Below are 19,004 nucleotides of genomic sequence, written 5' to 3'. Positions count from 1 at the left end.
AAGTGGTCTTCATGCGCATGCTTACTAGACGTAGACAAACGCGCTGGCCCTCAATGGCTTCCATACGCTTTTGCGTACCGATGGCTGACCACTGTATTTGCGGCGGACACAAGAAAATCACTTCTCAAAATGCCAAAAAGGCAGGCCCCACTGAGTAATTATTTCTGTGTTCCCCCACCCCCGTCAAAAGACACAGATGACAGAGATTTCACCGGATCTAATGAAAAAAAGGACTTTTCCTGAAAAGTGGCTGCAGGAGGTACCATGGCTAGAAGCAAATGATGCTCGCACAGAAATGTGGTGCAGAATTTGCCGTGAGAATCCCAATGTCGCTGATAAGAGTAGGGCTGTCCCAAATGACTAATTTTCTCCCGATTAGTCAGCCGACTATTTTTACGATTAGTCGACTAATCTAATAATTAAATTTAAAAAAAAAAAAAAAAAATTTAAACTAATTTAGCAATGAAATTTTTGTTGACGCTTATCAATTAAAAAAAAAACATATTGGAACACTCAAATCATTTATTAAAGTACAAATAAACACGTAAATAGCAATAATGAATCACAAATAAACAATGAGTTCAAATGCTGATAGAATTAACTAGTGTAGCATCCCGATTGAAAAGATGGTCTCTTAAACTGATGGTTTACAACTTTTATTCCATTCTTGATGTAAACACGCTGTAAGAGCTACGGTGCACACAAATAAAGCAACACAATTAGAAATTAACAAAAACTTTTCACCTTTTTCCTTTTAAACCTTATTTATATATCAATGAATTGCCTATATGAATTGCCTTTACCTTATTACCTTATCATTGACAATCTCTCCCTTGAGTGCAATCACTGTATATACTGTATATATGTATGACCTTTTAACCTTATATAATTTTCTATACCATAAAATAAACCATAACATGAAATAAACCTTTCAATTAACATTAAGAACAATACTAATAGCACTTATAGGCCCATTGTCAATGAAACATTATTATTTAGTAAGGCGACAGCACCCTCTGGTGTACAAAAAAAAAAAAAAAAAATTACAAACTGCGTGAAGGCGCTTGAGGTGTTTATTCACGGCCGACGTGCAGCCAAGCTTGGCACTGAAGAGACAGGACAGAAGAGTGTACTCTCCTTTGTTTCTTTGAAATGAGTCAATGTTTTGGACACTCTGGTGCGCTTTTTTTGGCTTTGTGCCGCTTTCCCCGCTTGCAAACAGAGCATCCGACATTCTAACTTTCCACGCATATATTTTTTTAACCCTTCATTAACCGTCGACGGCATGTTGTGCTCGTCGATGGATTTACGTCATCGATGACGTCGACTACGTCGACTAGTCGGGACAGCTCTAGATAAGAGCAGCGCATTTTATGTAGGGTCAAAGAATTTCAGCCATCCAAACTTTGAAAAGCACGAAAAAAAACAGAGCATGTGGCAATTAAGCAAACTATCGATGTCAGACAGGACCCCACTCGCTCTATGAACAAGTGGCGGAAAGTTAATGAAGTTACTAAAGTTAATAAAGTTAATGAAGAACAGCGCCATGCACTGACAAACGTGTTTTTGCTCGCATTTCACAAAGTTAAACATGCACGTTCAATGAGCTCTTATGAGGACATTCCTCTTTTACAAAGGCTTGGAGTTAATGTGGGAGCCGCATAATGCCCTTTATTTTGAATTAGTGCTTTTAAGTTTATTTCTTTACATTTCACTTCAAAGTAATGGCAATTTTGTTGTGCCAATTGATAATCAAGCATTAATTGTATATATAATTAATTAAAGGTAATATGGCTCTAAGTAAAGCTTGTCATAATTTTATCGCATCAGGCGGGTCGGCTCTCAAGCTCAATGAGGACCAAGTTACATCTCCAGGTCCTCCTCTGAGAACCTGGGCAAAAAAAATATGTGCACCCCTGGTATAAAGCATTTTTCCATTTAGAGAAATGCTGAATAGAAAAAAAATCTATATACAACACCTCCCTTTCTGCTTTTGTTTTACAGTTCTTACCTATGTGATGTTACTCTGAAATCAGTAGATGGGAAAGAGTTTCCTTGCCATAAAAGTGTCCTGTGTGCGAGACAAGGTATGACTGAGTCTAAAAGTACACACAACCACACACGCACACACTCACACACAAAGGATTTTGTTATTGCATGTTTATTTAGTGTTTGTCTTGTAATACGAAGTCTAAAATTTTAGCATGCAAGCATCTGAAACAGATTCTCTGCACAGTGGTAAGTGTGGAAGTGATTCACAACACAAAAGGAAAGAGTTCAGATGTGGAATTTTTTTTTTAATTTGGTTGCTCATCTGAAAGGAATTAGGCTTTGGAATAAAATGCTAATTTTTTAAAATAGTTGATAAAGAAAAGCTTGTCATCTTTCTGGCTGAGCATGGCACTGTCTGTGCCACCCAGCTCAAAAGTGCAGCACTTTTATGAAGTTACGCTCAGTAACCGGCAGCATCCATCATAACGTTGTGCGTGCGTCCGTTCCGGGCGGCAGACGTGTCTCGAATTTCGTTCTGCTACGAGCGGCTGTCATAAAGTTATTAGAGGAAATTGTTTTTGAACATTAATGAATCCTAATTGAATTGTCACGTGTCGAATCGCGATGCATCTAAGAATCGATTTTTTTTTTGGCATTCCCTTACCTGATACAGTATTTACATGAGTTGCTTTGCTTTCGGGGGAAGGTTTTGTCTCATGCAGTTCTCCCACTCATTATTCAATGCGGCTAACGGTTGTTCAGTACCATGGGTGGGAGTCTAAAGACAAGGGCAGACATTTTCACTCACTAATGCTCGTAATGTTACTGGGGATAGGTGATACAGCCTCAAAATTATATCACGATATTTTAAGAAATTTTTCAAAAATTAAATCACGATATTTCAAGAAAATTTGCAATTACTATTTTTTTTTGGGTTGTATAGGAATAAAAATGCTGAAAATATGCATGCAATTTCTGCTTCGGATTAACATTTATTTTATTGCACGCAATATTTAAGCCACCGTTATTTGACATTATTACACTGCATTGTAACTTGCACTAATCTAGTGTGATGGTTAACTAACAGCTTGAAATGACAACAAAAATTGGCCAACTGGTGTTTAACCTCAAAAGTAAAAAATAAAGTTTAAAACTTTTAAAACATTTTGGCATCGAACAGCAAGGAACACATTAAAAAGAAAGCTTCAGCCAGTGGTGTTTCTAGCCCCCACCATCGAGGAACAAACAAAGGACCCTCCCTCTCGCAAACTTTCAAAAACAGAGAACGTATTTCACCATAGAAGCGCTTATTTTGATGAGTGACCGTGTGCTATATTATTGTGTCACAATATTTCAAAATGTGTATCACCACAGAGAATACACCTTTAATAAAAAGAATGGATGGCTAAGACATCTTTTCACACAAGACACAAACAGCTAAGATTTACTTAGTTGTTTCATCCGATGGGTGGTTAGGTTTAGGGCATCAAATATCAGTTTTGTATACAAGTGTTCACAGAGTAAAAATCCCATTATATTTCCCTGTAAATAACATATGTTTATGTTAATGCCAATTTCTACAGAATACTTCCACAGTATGCTTGGCAATCCGTGGATCGAGGTTTGTTTTGTTTTTTTTCTAATTTAACACTTCTGGTGGTGTTAACATTTTGGTTTGCTATTGCCACACATTGACACTAGTATTTTGTTGCCCTCTTCAGGCTACATCGTGTTCTGCACTTAAGATGCCTACCACCTCAGATATTCTACAGGCCATTCTTGAGTATATATACACGGATGATTCCCCCACCATTAGAGGTAGTTTCACACTTTACATGTTTGGTTGAAAGTATGAATATGAATGTAAAAGAAACTCACAAAGAAAGTATGAATATGAATGTAAATGAAACTCAAAAATGCTATTTTCCTACTTTTCATTGTAGAGTCTCTGAATGTGGTATTTGTCTGCAACGTGCTTGTTGTAGCTGATCAGCTGCTGATCCCACGGTTAAAGGAAATGTGTGAGGTTGTCATCACAGAAAATTGTATGTTCCTTTTTATTTTATCAATATCCTTTTTACTGAAGTTAACTATAACTGTGAAATTAAACTAATTTGTTCTTTGCAGTAACTCTGAAAAATGCAGCAGAGCTGTTGGAGTTTTCCGCCATATACAACGCTGAGCAACTTAAACTTTCCTGCCTCCAGTTCATCGTGCTGAACATGGCTGCACTACTTGAGTCAAAGTGAGAGCCTGGATTAATAATTATGCAATGACTTGAAATATATACCTGCTGTCAAACACTGAATTATGTATAGATTTAATATGGTTGAGCTTTGAAAGATGGGGAAATATATTTGGTACTGTACTTGTAATGTGTTATTTCCTCTGATTTCTTCAGAGCTCTAGATGGCCTTAGTGATGAAGTGCTACTGGACCTTTCTGCAGCTTACAAGAAGATGGTGAGTCACCTAACATCTGCCCCACAAGATTTCCTGCTTTAGTTCGGTAATTTTCGGAGTATACCTCTAATGTAGACTCCTTCTCCTATTATCACCCTTCAAAATATGTTTATTTTTTCCCCCCTCTCATATATTATTAATTCCCCTGCTGGTATCCATGCTCAAAAATGGAGTACGGCATTTTCTCTATATTTCCCATTTTCGAAATCTCAAATGCTTGGAAACGAGAAAAGTGTGTGTTTCTGTTCTTGACATTTTGTTATGTTGGCAGCAGTTACACAGTTGCTGTGTTTTGTTGTCAATAAACAGAGTTCATGGTCTAAAGTCGCCCCCCCCCCCCCCCCACCCTCCCCAACAAATGTAAGGATCAAAATTTGTGGACATTGCTAAAGTTAGTAGTTAGGTGCCAATCCACTGCTGAAAATATCAGAATGACAGTCTCCAATATATATGACCTTTTGTAGCAACTGTGGAAAGGAAAAAAATTAACGCCCATAAAATTTAAAATATTGGGGTGATGGTTAAAATATTTTAAGAGATTGATGTGGGCAAGTGTAGATATGTTTACTAGGGGTGTGCCGTCTTAGGCACCCCATGATTCGATTCGATTACGATCCAGGGTGCTACGATTCGATTATTGAACGATGATTGGGGTATTGATAATGATTGCGGTTATCACGATTATCGATGCATCGTACATTACTGATTAATAAAGTAGCCAAACAAATTAATGTCCATTATTTATTTAAAATACCCTAATGATTCAACAGGAACAATGGAAACATGCCCATTCAACAAAAAGCTTTTTTACAAAGAAAGTGCAAAAACATTAACCATTTTAGAGGGAGTACTTATTTCTCTCAACAATACAATAAAATTTACACTGGTGGGATGAATTCCACATTTTCTGGAAACAAAGTGTCCTTAGAAATAAGACTTACTTTAACCAAAATACTTTGTTTTCACAGTGTTACCTTGTGTGACTCTTGGAGTGACAGGTGGAAATCACAACTGCTCTTGATTAGGGATGGGAATCTAAATCCAATTCCAATTCCGAACCGGGTCCTAGTGTTTTGAGGCCTCGACATCACAATGAAAAAGCCTTAACGATTCCTAAAGACGCGTATTGCGTCGTGACGTCTCTAGTTGTCCATATGCATCAAAATGCATGGCGCCAAGAACCACTTGCTCCAAAGTTTGGCTACACTTCACCAGGAAAGAGGGTGAAAATGAAAGGTTACGATGGTTTAGCATGAGCATTGCAGCCGTAAACATAACAATGACAGCACGTAGGTTCAAACGCTCGAAAGCGTGTCTTCACTTCACGAGGAAAAAATACAACAAAGTGACTTGCAGTCATTGCAAGGTGGAAATAACTGCATCTGGAGGGAATACGAATGCACTGTCCTCACCGAGACGCTGAGGCTCAGTCCTGGCTATACAGCTAGCTAAACTTCCAAATGACGATGCAGAAGACGTTGGTATAATTTGCTGACTTTATTCAACCATCACTTGAAGAGTTAGACTAAAAATAGAAATGAAACAAATCAATTTCGTCCCCAATAACAAACAGGTTTGCATCAACGTGAATCAGCGATGATTAGCTGCTAATACAGTAATACTGTAACACAAACGGTTTGCATGCGTTCGCGAGCATTAGCACATCGTTCAAACCACTACACAACTGGATTTAAGTGTCCGATCGGGAGTGGAAACGCACAAAGACAAAACAAAAGATGATACATACAGGCGTTGCCTCTGTAGATATTTTACAAACATTAACAAAGAACGTAGGCTCGTAGCAGTTTCCCTCTCTCACTAACTCGCTCACTCGTTTGGATGCGGTACTTCTTCTTCGCGTGTAAGCGCGCTCTTCTTCACGTGAGCGCGTTCTTCTTCGCGTGAGGAAGTGCAACGGCGCCCCCACTTGAGCGTGAAAACACCATAAAAACTAAAAGCCATGCATTTCAATATAATGGTAAATAATACACTTTAATATTTCCAAAGGCAGAACAATGACCTATATGCCAATATATACCAATATTTTTTATTAGAAAAATGTTTCAGTAAAATTTTACACATTCTTGTGCATTTGCCACTTATTGCCACAGTTAACATTGAGGCTTTGGGTCTCCTTTGACCTCGTTCTGAGTTTGTTAGGGTATGACTTCTGATTAAACAAACTCGATACCAATTAAAATGTTTGTTCTTCGTTTTCCCCAAATTAAACTCGATAAAAGAATCGATAAAGAATCGAACCGTTAAGCAATATCGATAATGGAATCGGAATCGGAAAAATCATATCAATTCCCATCTCTACTCTTGATCACTTTTAACTTGTGGCGTTTATTGCCGAGCACATAAACACGTCCGGCTGCCTCCAACATCGCCACACACACACTCATTACAGCGCGCGCACTTTCTTCTCTCCCCGCCCGCGGATGCGCACACATGCCTGTCGGCTCCCAGGCAGCACTTGCAACAATCATGCTTTTACACGTTCTGCATACGAATGAGCTAATTAGCTTAGCTCTCGGCGCTAACTATTAACATCTCAAAAACAACAACAATAAAGGCTAAACAGTACAAGAGGGTCCTTGTATTCACCTCTTATTGACGCACAGGGTTCTCAACACACTCAGTACATTTTCCAATTGAAATGCCTTAAAACTACTGCTGACCATCTGAAAGACAAGGAGCAACGAACTCTCTCATCCCGTCTCGCTTTAAAAAATAACTTGACACAAAAGCGCGACCGCCGGGTCTCATACACAAATTTATTTTCCAGTCTTTTAAAAAGAAGTAAATCTCTCTCAGTAACCGGCAGCATCTATCATAACGTTGTGCGTGCATCCGTTAACAGTGTCCTGGTGGCAGACGTGTCTTGAATTTCATTCAGTTACGAGCGGCTGACATAAAGTTATGAGGGAAAATCATCGTTTTTGAACCTTTATGAATCGTAATCGAATCGTCATGTGTCGAATCGCGATGCATCTAATAATCGTTTTTTTTTTTGGCACTCCCTTTAACCTCCTCTAATGTCCACATAAACTTTGGTAATGGGTGATCAGTTTTCAGACTTTAAGCGACACTGAACTTTTTGAATTGAGCGACTTTTTTTTATGATGACTGATTTTAGACTGTCCCGGTAATTGATCAAAACATCGATTAATATCACTGTCCTTTATATTTTAAAATTGCAGTTATTTTTTCATTAATTATTCCTTTTTTTGATTTATTTATGAGTGTGATTGAATGAGTGTCTGGAGCACTGGAGCAGTGAAATACAGTTATCCTCCAACAAAAAATGTTCGGGGTCATTAACCCATTTAATCCCAAATTTTCCCCCATCATTTAAACATACAAATCAGGTGCCATTAGTTGCGCTGTTAAAGCGGCCAATTCATTCCACAAGCGTTCGGAATAAATTAATTGCAAAACCGAAAAGGCGCAGTTCAAGGCGTGTTGAACTGTACAGGGCGAACCGTACGGTTCAGCTTTGAACCGCAAACCGTTGCACTGCTAGTGCACAGGTGTGTGTGTTCGCTCAGTGTTCGACTTGAAGTCGTGTCCCCAAAAAGCCCTTTGTCTTCCTTTCAATACAGTCTCAGTTAAAGTGGCACGCATCCATGTAATCACCAGGGCATTGGTGGAAATGGGGATCATAAACTGATAAAAATAGATGTGTCGCGGGAAGTTCTTTGGGGGGGGGGGGGGGGGGGGCAATTTTTAAATTGAAAGTAGAAACTTGTCAAACTGTTGTTTCTGTTTTGTGCTTGGCTTTGATCACATTTTGACACTTTTACCCAGGAAATGTTTCTTAATCATTTAAAATAAATTCCATCTTGAAATGTTTTTTTTTTTTTTTTGTTGCCGTCCAGATTGATTATTCATTAATGTTTGACATTTGCAATCTATAATGACGTTTTTTTTTTTTAATTTTTATTTTTTTTAACTTGGGTAATTAGGTGATTCGGTGTGACAGTACACTTGGTGCTATTTTATTTTTATTTGGACATTTAATTTCAGATCCCATCAATGCAAAGGAGGGTTGTCACTCCATATCCTGACGCCCCAGATCTTAGTCTGTTTGATGATGAGGACTTTGCCTTCAGTCCCAAACTGGAATCAGAACTAGGGCAATCCAGCAGGTGACTAAGACATAAAATATTCATGACTATCTCTTTTTACAAGTCCTTGGAATCGTTCTTTAAACAAATAAATGATCGTAAATGTAAGATACTGGTTAACAGAAACCTTTAATCTCAGGGAAGTACTGTTACGGAAAGCCAAGATGAAGGCGAAAAAGAAACCAAGACGACGCTCTGACAGCTCAGGAGGCTACACATTGTCGGATATTATTCAAAGCCCCCCGGCTGCAGGTATGCTTACATACTCACTCACATGATGGAAGCGTGAAAAATGTTCCTTGTGCTATCTTTGTGCAATATTATTATATAACTACATGCCACACATACGCAGTCATCTTTGTATAATATTAACATACAAGGCACAAATACACAATCGTCACCAGCAATGTTATTTTTTGCAGCCCTTTTAATTTTCGTCTTCGTCTTATGGACGAAAGTACTTAGTCATTTCAAACTGTCTTAGTCTTCGTCTAGTTTTCGTCAACAAATACTCAAGCGGTTTTCATTTATTTTTAGTTAACGAATACTCGAGATGTTTTTACCTGCAAAAATTCAGAGGTTTTAGAATAAAATGAATGAAAAAATGCTATCCAATTTCGACAGCAAACGTTTTGAAAAATGTATGCAAACTATTATAATTAAAACCAGGTTCTTACTAACACTAAATCAAGACCAGGTTTGTTTAAACTACGACCATTTAAAAAACAAAACAAAAAAAAAGATGTAAACTGCTAGCAAGTTCTGTCTGAACCACCAAACGCAGTACTTCTTCCTATGATTGCACACTCAACAAGAAAACAGTACATTATTTTCAATTAATTATACCAACCTGGACACCACCACTGTAAACTTTAAGAGGACACTCTCTAAGCTAATGCTAACACGAATACGAATGCTACACTAACGCTAAGAGTTACATTTAGTGTGTGATGATCAGTCAGCACAGATCTTTAAAGGCGAAAGCAACATTGCATATTCTCTCGCCAGGATAAAGCAAATCTTACCATGTGTTTCAAAACAAGCAAGCCTGGAGTGAAGCCGAGCTTCAAGGCACCATTGAGTGTGTGTGGGTGGGGCAGCTCGTCACATGAATGACACAACCAAACACTGCTGCGATGCAGCGTGGGTTAACTACACATACAATAAATACCACACATTGTGAACATATGACGGAAATTATGTCACACTTTGTTATTGTTCTCGTCTTGGCAAACCAAAACTGACATTCGTCTCATTATGTTTGTCTACCAAGACATATTTTTAGCACGTTAGTCTCTTCACTGTCATGATAAAAATAGCTCGTCGACGAAATATTTTCGTTATTGGCATTGTTGACGAAAGAAACAACGATCACAAGCCACACAAATCTAAGTACTTCTTGTATGTTGGCTTTTTTTAAAAGGCGCTTCTAAATGTCAAAATTATAGTGTACTAACTGGCACTTTCTTTCTCAGCAGTTTCTCCTTGCCTGATAAAGACAGGAAAAGGTACCTCCACAGAGTCACTACAGGAACTGCTCACATCAGACTCGGAGGGTAGCTGCATGGAGCAGGGCAGCCCTAGAGACATGCAGTCACCAATCTTTCATGACAAGGCTGTGGTTAGTGTTGGAGTATGAATACTGTAATGGTCACACAAGGTACAAAACTAAAACGAAAATTATTAATTTTATTTGTCACAGGAGGAGAAGGTCATTTATCAGAAGATAATAACCCCACCCAATAGCTCAAGGAATGGCCTCCCAGCTCCCCCCACATCTGGTCCAAAAGATATCCCGAAGAGCCTCAACAGGTAAGATGGACATTACCGAATCTTGTTCGTTTTTGAAGGGAACCTCGGACTTAATGACCTACGGAGGGCGCCATGTTTTATGCATGCAATGCACTCTGGGGGGTGATGATGCACCTGGCCAGTGCTGGACACTGTTGTTTTTGTCTTCGTCTTAGTCTTTTGGACGAGGATGCTTATTAGTTGTAATCATATTTTAGTCAATTCAAAATGTGTTGGTCTTCGTCTAGTTTCAGTCAACAGCTACTCACAATGTTTTAGTCTATAACGTTCAAAGTTTTAGTCCTTGAATAAATAAATAAAGGGTATCCAACAATTTCGAATGAACATTGACAGACGAGCACATAATTGTAGTGTCTACAATAAGAGTGTGACAATATCTCGATACAGCGATATATCGCGATATTTTGCAACCCAATCGGTTATCGATATGCTCCCGCCAAGTATCGAAACTTTTATTTAACATATTGGCCATACAATGGAGTATGGATGCTGTAAACTGCTCAATGTTTGCTGAGCAATTCCTTGGCGGTCCACTAGGGGCGCACGGGAGTGGCGGTGAAGGTAAAGTGCGCACAAGTCGTCTAGAGAAGAAGAGTGGAAATTCCAAGTGGGTTGAAAAAAATAAAAAAGCTTCGTGAGAACGGTGGAGGAAAAAAGGAGAAAAATATTGCTACAAATCACACATGGGGACACACTTTAGATTTTTCACCAACAAGAAAGGAAGTAAGGTAAACAAGGACTTTGCTGTATGCAAGAATTGTCTAGCAAAAATAAGGTTCACTGGGAGTTGGTGACGAAGTGCACACCGAATTTCTTCACTGCTTCGCTTTCATCACTTGAGGTAAGAAAGTTTTGCAATGTAATTGATTTTTAATTTACATGTATTATTTTGATGACATTTGATGTTGAATGATATAAAATAAACCAGGACCCTAAACTGGATGAAAATGAATATCGAACAAGCCCACATGAATTTACCGATTTATTTGATATTATTTGAGAACCACTTTCCATCTAGTTTACTACACAAACTGTTATTACTGCCATTTTGATACAATAAGCTATAAAAATAGTTTGAATAGGTTCCAAGATATTGTATATAAAGTGATGTGCATGATAATTAATGTAGCCTACATATTAAAAATAGGTAATTATTGCATTTTTAATTTCGATACATTAAATTCATATTTTTTTAAATTCAATACTTCCAACACACACACAAAAAAAAATCAGGATTTCAACTCAAAAGCTATGAAGTAGCTAATATTTTTTGTTTTATTTTGTTGTTTTTAAGGTGAGGAAGACTGACTGACCAAGTCTGACATCTCAAATGCTGAAGCAGATAGTGGAAGTGCTCAAACCAACGCTTTTGGCAACAAAGGTCATATACAAAGAAAAGACCCACCAATTTTATAATTGCCCCACTCCAAGCTCAACTGCTGACTGACACCTACAGCACAGTTTTTTTTTTTTTTTTTAAGATTTAAAACTGTAAAGAAATTAAGGGTGCTATTCATCATGATCCATTCAAGAGATATCAGTGGTTGTGGTTTGTTTCGTCTATACAGTGCCTTGCAATAGTATTCGGCCCCCTTGCAACCTTCCGCCACATTTCAGGCGTCAAACATAAAGATATAAAATTTTGATTTTTTTGTCAAGAATCAACAACAAGTGGGACACAATCGTGAAGTGGAACAAAATTTATTGGATAATTTAAACTTTTTTAACAAATAAAAAACTGAAAAGTGGGGCGTGCAATATTATTCGGCTCCCTTGCATTAATACTTTGTAGCGCCACCTTTTGCTCCAATTACAGCTGCAAGTCGCTTGGGGTATGTTTCTATCAGTTTTGCACATCGAGAGACTGACATTCTTGCCCATTCTTCCTTGCAAAACAGCTCAAGCTCAGTGAGGTTGGATGGAGAGTGTTTGTGAACATCAGTCTTCAGCTCTTTCCACAGATTCTCGATTGGATTCAGGTCTGGAACTTTGACTTGGCCATTCTAACACCTGGATACAGTTATTTTTGAACCATTCCGTTGTAGATTTGGCTTTATGTTTTGGATCATTGTCCTGTTGGAAGATAAAATCTCCGTCCCAGTCTCAGGTCTTGTGCAGATACCAACAGGTTTTCTTCCAGAATGTTCCTGTATTTGGCTGCATCCATCTTCCCGTCAATTTTAACCATCTTCCCTGTCCTTGCTGAAGAAAAGCAGGCCCAAACCATGATGCTGCCACCACCATGTTTGACAGTGGGGATGGTGTGTTCAGGGTGATGAGCTGTGTTGCTTTTACGCCAACCATATCGTTTTGCATTGTGGCCAAAAAGTTCAATTTTGGTTTCATCTGACCAGAGCACCTTCTTCCGCATGTTTGGTGTGTCTCCCAGGTGGCTTGTGGCAAACTTTAAATGAGATTTTTTTATGGATATCTTTGAGAAATGGCTTTCTTCTTGCCACTCTTCCATAAAGGCCAGATTTGTGCAGTGTGCGACTGATTGTTGTCCTATGGACAGACTCTCCCACCTCAGCTGTAGATCTCTGCAGTTCATCCAGAGTGATCATGGGCCTCTTGGCTGCATCTCTGATCAGCTTTCTCCTCGTTTGAGAAGAAAGTTTGGAAAGACGGCCGGGTCTTGGCAGATTTGCAGTGGTCTGATGCTCCTTCCATTTCGATATGATGGCTTGCACAGTGCTCCTTGAGATGTTTAAAGCTTGGGAAATCTTTTTGTATCCAAATCCGGCTTTAAACTTCTCCACAACAGTATCTCGGACCTTCCTGGTGTGTTCCTTGGTTTTCATAATGCTCTCTGCACTTTAAACAGAACCCTGAGACTATCACAGAGCAGGTGCATTTATACGGAGACTTGATTACACACAGGCGGATTCTATTTATCATCATCGGTCATTTAGGACAACATTGGATCATTCAGAGATCCTCACTGAACTTCTGGAGTGAGTTTGCTGCACTGAAAGTATAGGGGCCGAATAATATTGCACGCCCTACTTTTCAGTTTTTTATTTGTTAAAAAAGTTTAAATTATCCAATAAATGTTGTTCCACTTCACGATTGTGTCCCACTTGTTGTTGATTCTTAACAAAAAAATTAAATTTCATATCTTTGTTTGAAGCCTGAAATGTGGCGAAAGGTTGCCAGATTCAAGGGGGCCGAATACTTTTGCAAGGCACTGTATGTGCAGGTGCACAATTTGCAGTAGATCTATATTTTACAGCAATGTTGCACAGAAAAGGTGTCACTGTTTAATAAATGACTTAAACAGTATTTTTTTCTATTTTGAAATCTTTTTTTTCCGTTTCAACAGTTGTATCGTAGAATATCATGTATCCAATTTCTGACCAATATATCGATAATCGCTGTATCGTGATATCGTGAGATAATCGTTATCGTGAGCCTTGTATCGTGAATCAAATCGTATCGTGAGGTGCCCTGAGGTTCCCACTCCTAGTCTACAAGGACATCACCATCTTCATGATGATACACACTTAGCAGGAAAAGAGCACATTATTTTCAAATAATCAAACTCACCTGGACACAACAAACTGTAAAATGTTTTCCAAGAGTTTAAGACGACACTCACCACGCTAAATGCTAATGCTAACGCTAACACCGAGCCCTCTCAGCCAGGTAACATGCGAGCTGTTTGTGGCGACAATATCGGACCACCACTCGTATCCTTCAAATGACTATATGAGTGAGCTCTTCAAAGTCATGTTCCCCGATTGAGAGATCACAACTACTTTCACATGTGGGAGCAACATGACTGCCTACATTATTAAGTTTGATCTGGCCCCTTTCTGAAAGTCATTGTTACTTGTCCCTGTCTTACGCAGTTATTAGTTATTCTGACCGATTCTTTTGCATTATTTCATAAATGTATGCCAGAATACGTGCGAGAGTGGTCTTCAGTTTCATTGGATTTGGTCTTGAAAAGGTCTTAAAAAGTCTTAAATTTGAATGTAAAAATCCTAGGGGAACCCTGTTACATGGTTATGCGTTACAAAGGTTACTGCCAGTATGCCGATTTATGAATGTTTTAGTGACTGGCATGTGACGATAGCCACTGTTGAAGCCTGGAGGTTATTAAACCTTGATATGGTTTGACCCGCTTAGCAAATAATTCATCAAGTCTTGGTGTGTTTCAATGTTTTTGTCCACACATAGATATTGCAAATGACAATCAGTTATTAGCCATGATTTAAAAAGGCCACTTCAAGCTTTTATACAGAAGAGTCAGTCGATAAGCACCTATTTTTCTTTTTTGTTTTCATATAACATGTGCAGATGGCACAGTTGATATATTAATACAAGTCTTGTGATGTTACTGCATGTTTTTCCAATTTGTAGACCTTCCCATCCACCTCCTGTCTTGGATTTTAGAGCTATCATGGACATGGAAGCCAATTCTATGCAGACCCTCAGAGCTGCTCCAAAAAGCCCAACAAGGTAAAATGTCGCAATCCATTCATACTGACTGAGACTTTTGTTTGCCTAGACTATTTACAGCATACACATTTTTGGTATCCTCACTCACTTTACGTATCTTTCTGCTTGCCTTCAGTGTTCTCTCCCTCTGCAAACATTCTCCTGTTCCGACTAAATTATCCCAGAAGCAAAGGAAGAAGTTGTCTTTGGCCAGTAAGGAGAACAGTGTGGAGTCCACGCCATCCAAACCCACCCCCACAGACACGCCATCCAAGAACAGCAGTGGGAAGACCTGGTGAGTGTGTTCCAGGATGAGAAGGATAACTAGGGCGTAAGAAAATATCCTCATGTCCATGCCATTGTGTTGGTTTGTGTGGAACAGTTTTCATGTTATAATTTTCATATTCGTATTTGTTTTACACGTGGTCGTATTTTTTAAATTTTTATTTTTCAACCTATCCATGATTGATTGCTTAAGAACGCAACTGTTGTTATGCTCAGGCGAAAGCAGTACAAGCTTGCTTTTAACATCTTCTAGCAACCTTATGCCAAACAACAATGTTGGACTGAATTTAAGCGCTTCACTCGAACTGCCCAAACCCCCCGCCAGTTGCTGGCATTCACTTTCACTCTGTTGTGTTAAGCTAGGTAGACAGGGCAAATAAGAATCTGTCCTGAATTGCCTCAACTAGGTAGTTAATGGTTAAATTGATTTAAGAAAAAAAAAAAAAAAAAAAAAAAAAGTAAATTAAAATACATTTTCATTCTTTAAAAAATATGGAATTGTATAAAGATATACAGTGTTTAGGTAACTCTGTCTTGGAATTTGTCAAAAGATGGACTATATGTGTTTGTTTTCTTGTCTATCCATTTCTATCAGGGCAACAGCCTTACAGTCTCCACCCTCCTCATTCTCTTTTCGGGAACTGATGAAGGAGGAGGAGAACTTACTCATCAGAGCGGGTCAGACTGGAACTCAGAAGAGCCACATAGCTCAAGCATCCCCTGTCAGTGTTAAACCTGTTAGCAGGAAAGTGACATTCAAGTGTGCTGAGGGCAGTGAGCTGGAGAAACCTGGGTAAGTTAATTACATGTAGTGTGTCCTGCTATCACTAGGAGGCACAGTTGTCATAAAACACTGTTTTGCACAAGATACTGTGCTTGTCTAACCTGTAACTCCCAACCATTGTTGCAGACACGAAATAGATCAGGTGTGTGTGGAAAGTATCCAATTACACTGTGTGCCTCCCTTCACTTGGCCTGAATTATTTCCTAAATTTGTGATCACTGTTATTTAGGCATAAATCTTAAAGTGGCAACCTACGTGTTTCTTTCTTTTTCTTTTTGTAAATTAAACATAGTTTTTCATAACTTTGAATTCCATTTTACCAGGTTTGCACAGCAATTTGCTTAGAAAATGCACAGCATGCCATTTATAAGCTATTTTAGTTGCTCCCCTTGGCTTGAGTTTCTGCAAAAGTTTGATGCTCATTAATATGTCACTGTATCCAGTTTGAATATTTAGTATTTAATTTTCAACTTCTAGCTCTGATTGGCTGTCGGTAAAGTGTGTGTTGTCGTGGACAGGTTCTGGGCATTGGCAATGCGTGTGATGTAGTGACTTGACGCCTTTACTACTACAATTGTTCCTCACTGACACCAAGCTTCACTGTTTAACAATTATACGTAATAAAATATTCACTCATTTACATTTCCACTTCAGCTGGGTACCGTGCAAGACAGTCATATTTCATTCAGGAGGCAAGCTTTTGCCAGGACTTTCTGGTTCTAAAACGCTTAGATATTCCTTATTTCTACTTAAACAATCACTCACTTGATGCCTACACACTCACAAGGTGCATCAAGGCTAGTGGTCATCATCGTATTGCAGACGTCGGGAGACAAAGCACAGGAGATAGGGGAAACAAAAATGTCGATCAAGTACCAGGCGAGTAGGCCAACTTTCACCAGTGAGTCCAGCTAGACGATGAACAGCGGCACGGGGTGGAGGTCGGGAAATGAAAAAGTGACAAAGACAGGAACTGGTCGTGCAACAAAAAAATTGTAATAAACCACAGCAAATTGCATGTATACATTTAAATACTGATTTATTTATTTTGTGTATGCTTGGTGCAGCTTAGTTTAGAACAAGGAAAGGTTCAACTCGAGACAGATTACCTGCCACCTTGATACTCCTGGTACTAGTGGGCGTGGAGGAAAAATGAAGAGCGCACATACTTGCAGAGAGTATTCACGTGCAAAAGCGATTTCAGTCAAATACAAAAAAAAAAAAAAACTAGATATCCTTCAACCCGGGCACACTTCCATTTTTATCTTCTTGGGCATAAAACTGTTAAATATTGGAAATGGACTTCAATGCCTTTTTAAACTGAACTCCAAGCCTCTGCTATGCCACTGTTCTGTTTCCTCAGTGCCATTTTTTTACAGGTTGAAGGCCTGTCAAGGTACCACTCAGGTAGTAGTTGTTGTTCTTCTTCGTCGTCATTCGTGAGCCGAACGTCAAAACTTGGAAACTACGTATCATGGGCCAGTATCTATTGATCCTTGGAACATGATTTTTTTTCTGATTACAGTTGGTATTTTTCATACGGCTGGTGACTTTTGGTAGTCTGATAACAGGAATATTGCTGTCCGTAAAACTGTAAACAGGCCACATTCATTGAATATTTAAAGCTTTATTCATCTACCATACTTCAATTTAGGGTTTGGCCCATTTCAGAAACTGGAAACATGTTAACCTATAAGTGGTTCCATTATTTTAATGTGTTTTTTTTTTTTTTTTTTTTTTTTTTTTTGATCAGCTGCTACTAGTGTTTATATAATGCATTTATTAGGTTAGGAAAACGCTAGCACTGATCAGCATTCAAGAAAAATGTTTCTATATTTTAAGAAACAATTTAAAGTAGTCATTTTTAGTTGTAGTGAAACAATGTTACTAACATGAGAAGACAACTGTTGGTATTATCATTTATCATCTTTAAAAAAAAAAATTACCCCCCCCCCCCCCCCCCCCCCCCGGGCTCACAAAACGCTGGTCAATACACATAAAAAATGTTATTGAGTAACCAAGACTGAATATAAGTTGTCTTATTTGCTTATGTTATAAAATTTGATTGTGCTGCAAAACGACATTGTGAAATAAAAAAGCTACTTTGGAAAAAGGCATTATGAAATAATAACAATGCAAAACAAGCCTTTTATCTTGTAGAATCTTTCATAACATTACCTTATTTTACAATTTAAGGGCCATATTACACAATGTGTCTATTCATCAAGGGTATTTATTTCAACGTTTTGTTTTTATTTATTTAGACCCTTTTGGGGTTCCATACTCACCTGCCTAAAATGTCAGACAGCAGAAATGAATTGAAAAGGCAGCTCTCCACCTGTGTGGACCACATGATCAATTGAATAAAAAATCGACACCAGAATGCAAATTATTCATTTTGTCTTAACACAAACAGTAATGATATCATTAGAATACTTAAGTAATGCCGCAGCTTGCTCTATTAAATTTTGTTTATTTTTTCTTAGTAAGGTGGTATGACACCGGAAAAACTGCTTACTTAACTGAATTGTGGTGGATGTAGGATGGCCAGTTCGAATTGACCTGGTCAGCAAGGTCGACCTGACCTGACACTGAATCATGGTAACTTTGTCAAAAATGCTTATTTATTTATTTTATTTATAACACAAACTGTTCATGTACACACATAAAACTCAAGCATGTCATATTTATTTTTTACGAAAGCCTATGACCCTGTAATGAGAAAACTAGAGGTATTATAAATAATCGATTAATAAACAACTGATCAATGAAAGTAATCAACAACTATATTGGTAATCGATTATTTGAGTAATTTTTCACACTCTAATATCAGCCTCAGAGATGAATATCCTCTGGATTCTATCATCATTGATCAAAGCAGACCTATTATGTTCTGTATTTATTTTAAAAAAATAGGATTTGCAAGCGTCTGCCGTTACTTCGCAGAAAATAACATTTTTCACTAGTTTCTGCCATGTTAAAGAAAGAACCAGTAATTTATTCAGAATTGATTTTTGTGGAGAAAAAAAGTTCAATATTCTCTATGATGAAAATACTGTGCTATTTGAACAGTGGTATGTATAACATGTAGTTGAA

General features: G+C 38.2%; 1 protein-coding gene across 3 annotated transcripts in view; it reads left to right on the top strand.

Moving 5' to 3' along the window:
- Positions 1-19,004, top strand: part of ibtk (inhibitor of Bruton agammaglobulinemia tyrosine kinase) — a 53,620-nt gene that overhangs the window by 26,120 nt on the left and 8,496 nt on the right. Inside the window, exons 15-27 of one of the 3 annotated variants that reach the window (XM_057834352.1) lie at positions 2,005-2,087; positions 3,576-3,613; positions 3,714-3,810; positions 3,936-4,037; positions 4,120-4,237; positions 4,394-4,454; positions 8,484-8,605; positions 8,724-8,836; positions 10,063-10,205; positions 10,287-10,396; positions 14,762-14,860; positions 14,976-15,134; positions 15,720-15,917. In XM_057834352.1, coding sequence (XP_057690335.1) covers positions 2,005-2,087; positions 3,576-3,613; positions 3,714-3,810; positions 3,936-4,037; positions 4,120-4,237; positions 4,394-4,454; positions 8,484-8,605; positions 8,724-8,836; positions 10,063-10,205; positions 10,287-10,396; positions 14,762-14,860; positions 14,976-15,134; positions 15,720-15,917 — 1,443 coding nt within the window. Of the gene's footprint in view, positions 1-2,004; positions 2,088-3,575; positions 3,614-3,713; positions 3,811-3,935; positions 4,038-4,119; positions 4,238-4,393; positions 4,455-8,483; positions 8,606-8,723; positions 8,837-10,059; positions 10,206-10,286; positions 10,397-11,690; positions 11,778-14,761; positions 14,861-14,975; positions 15,135-15,719; positions 15,918-19,004 lie in introns of those variants that run through there. The other 2 variants (XM_057834350.1, XR_009063002.1) reach the window with 2 other exon arrangements.

The sequence above is a fragment of the Corythoichthys intestinalis genome, chromosome 4 (assembly GCF_030265065.1).
Source record: "Corythoichthys intestinalis isolate RoL2023-P3 chromosome 4, ASM3026506v1, whole genome shotgun sequence".
In the NCBI taxonomy this organism is placed as follows: Eukaryota; Metazoa; Chordata; class Actinopteri; order Syngnathiformes; family Syngnathidae; genus Corythoichthys; species Corythoichthys intestinalis.
This window is presented reverse-complemented; position numbering and strand designations above follow the sequence as displayed.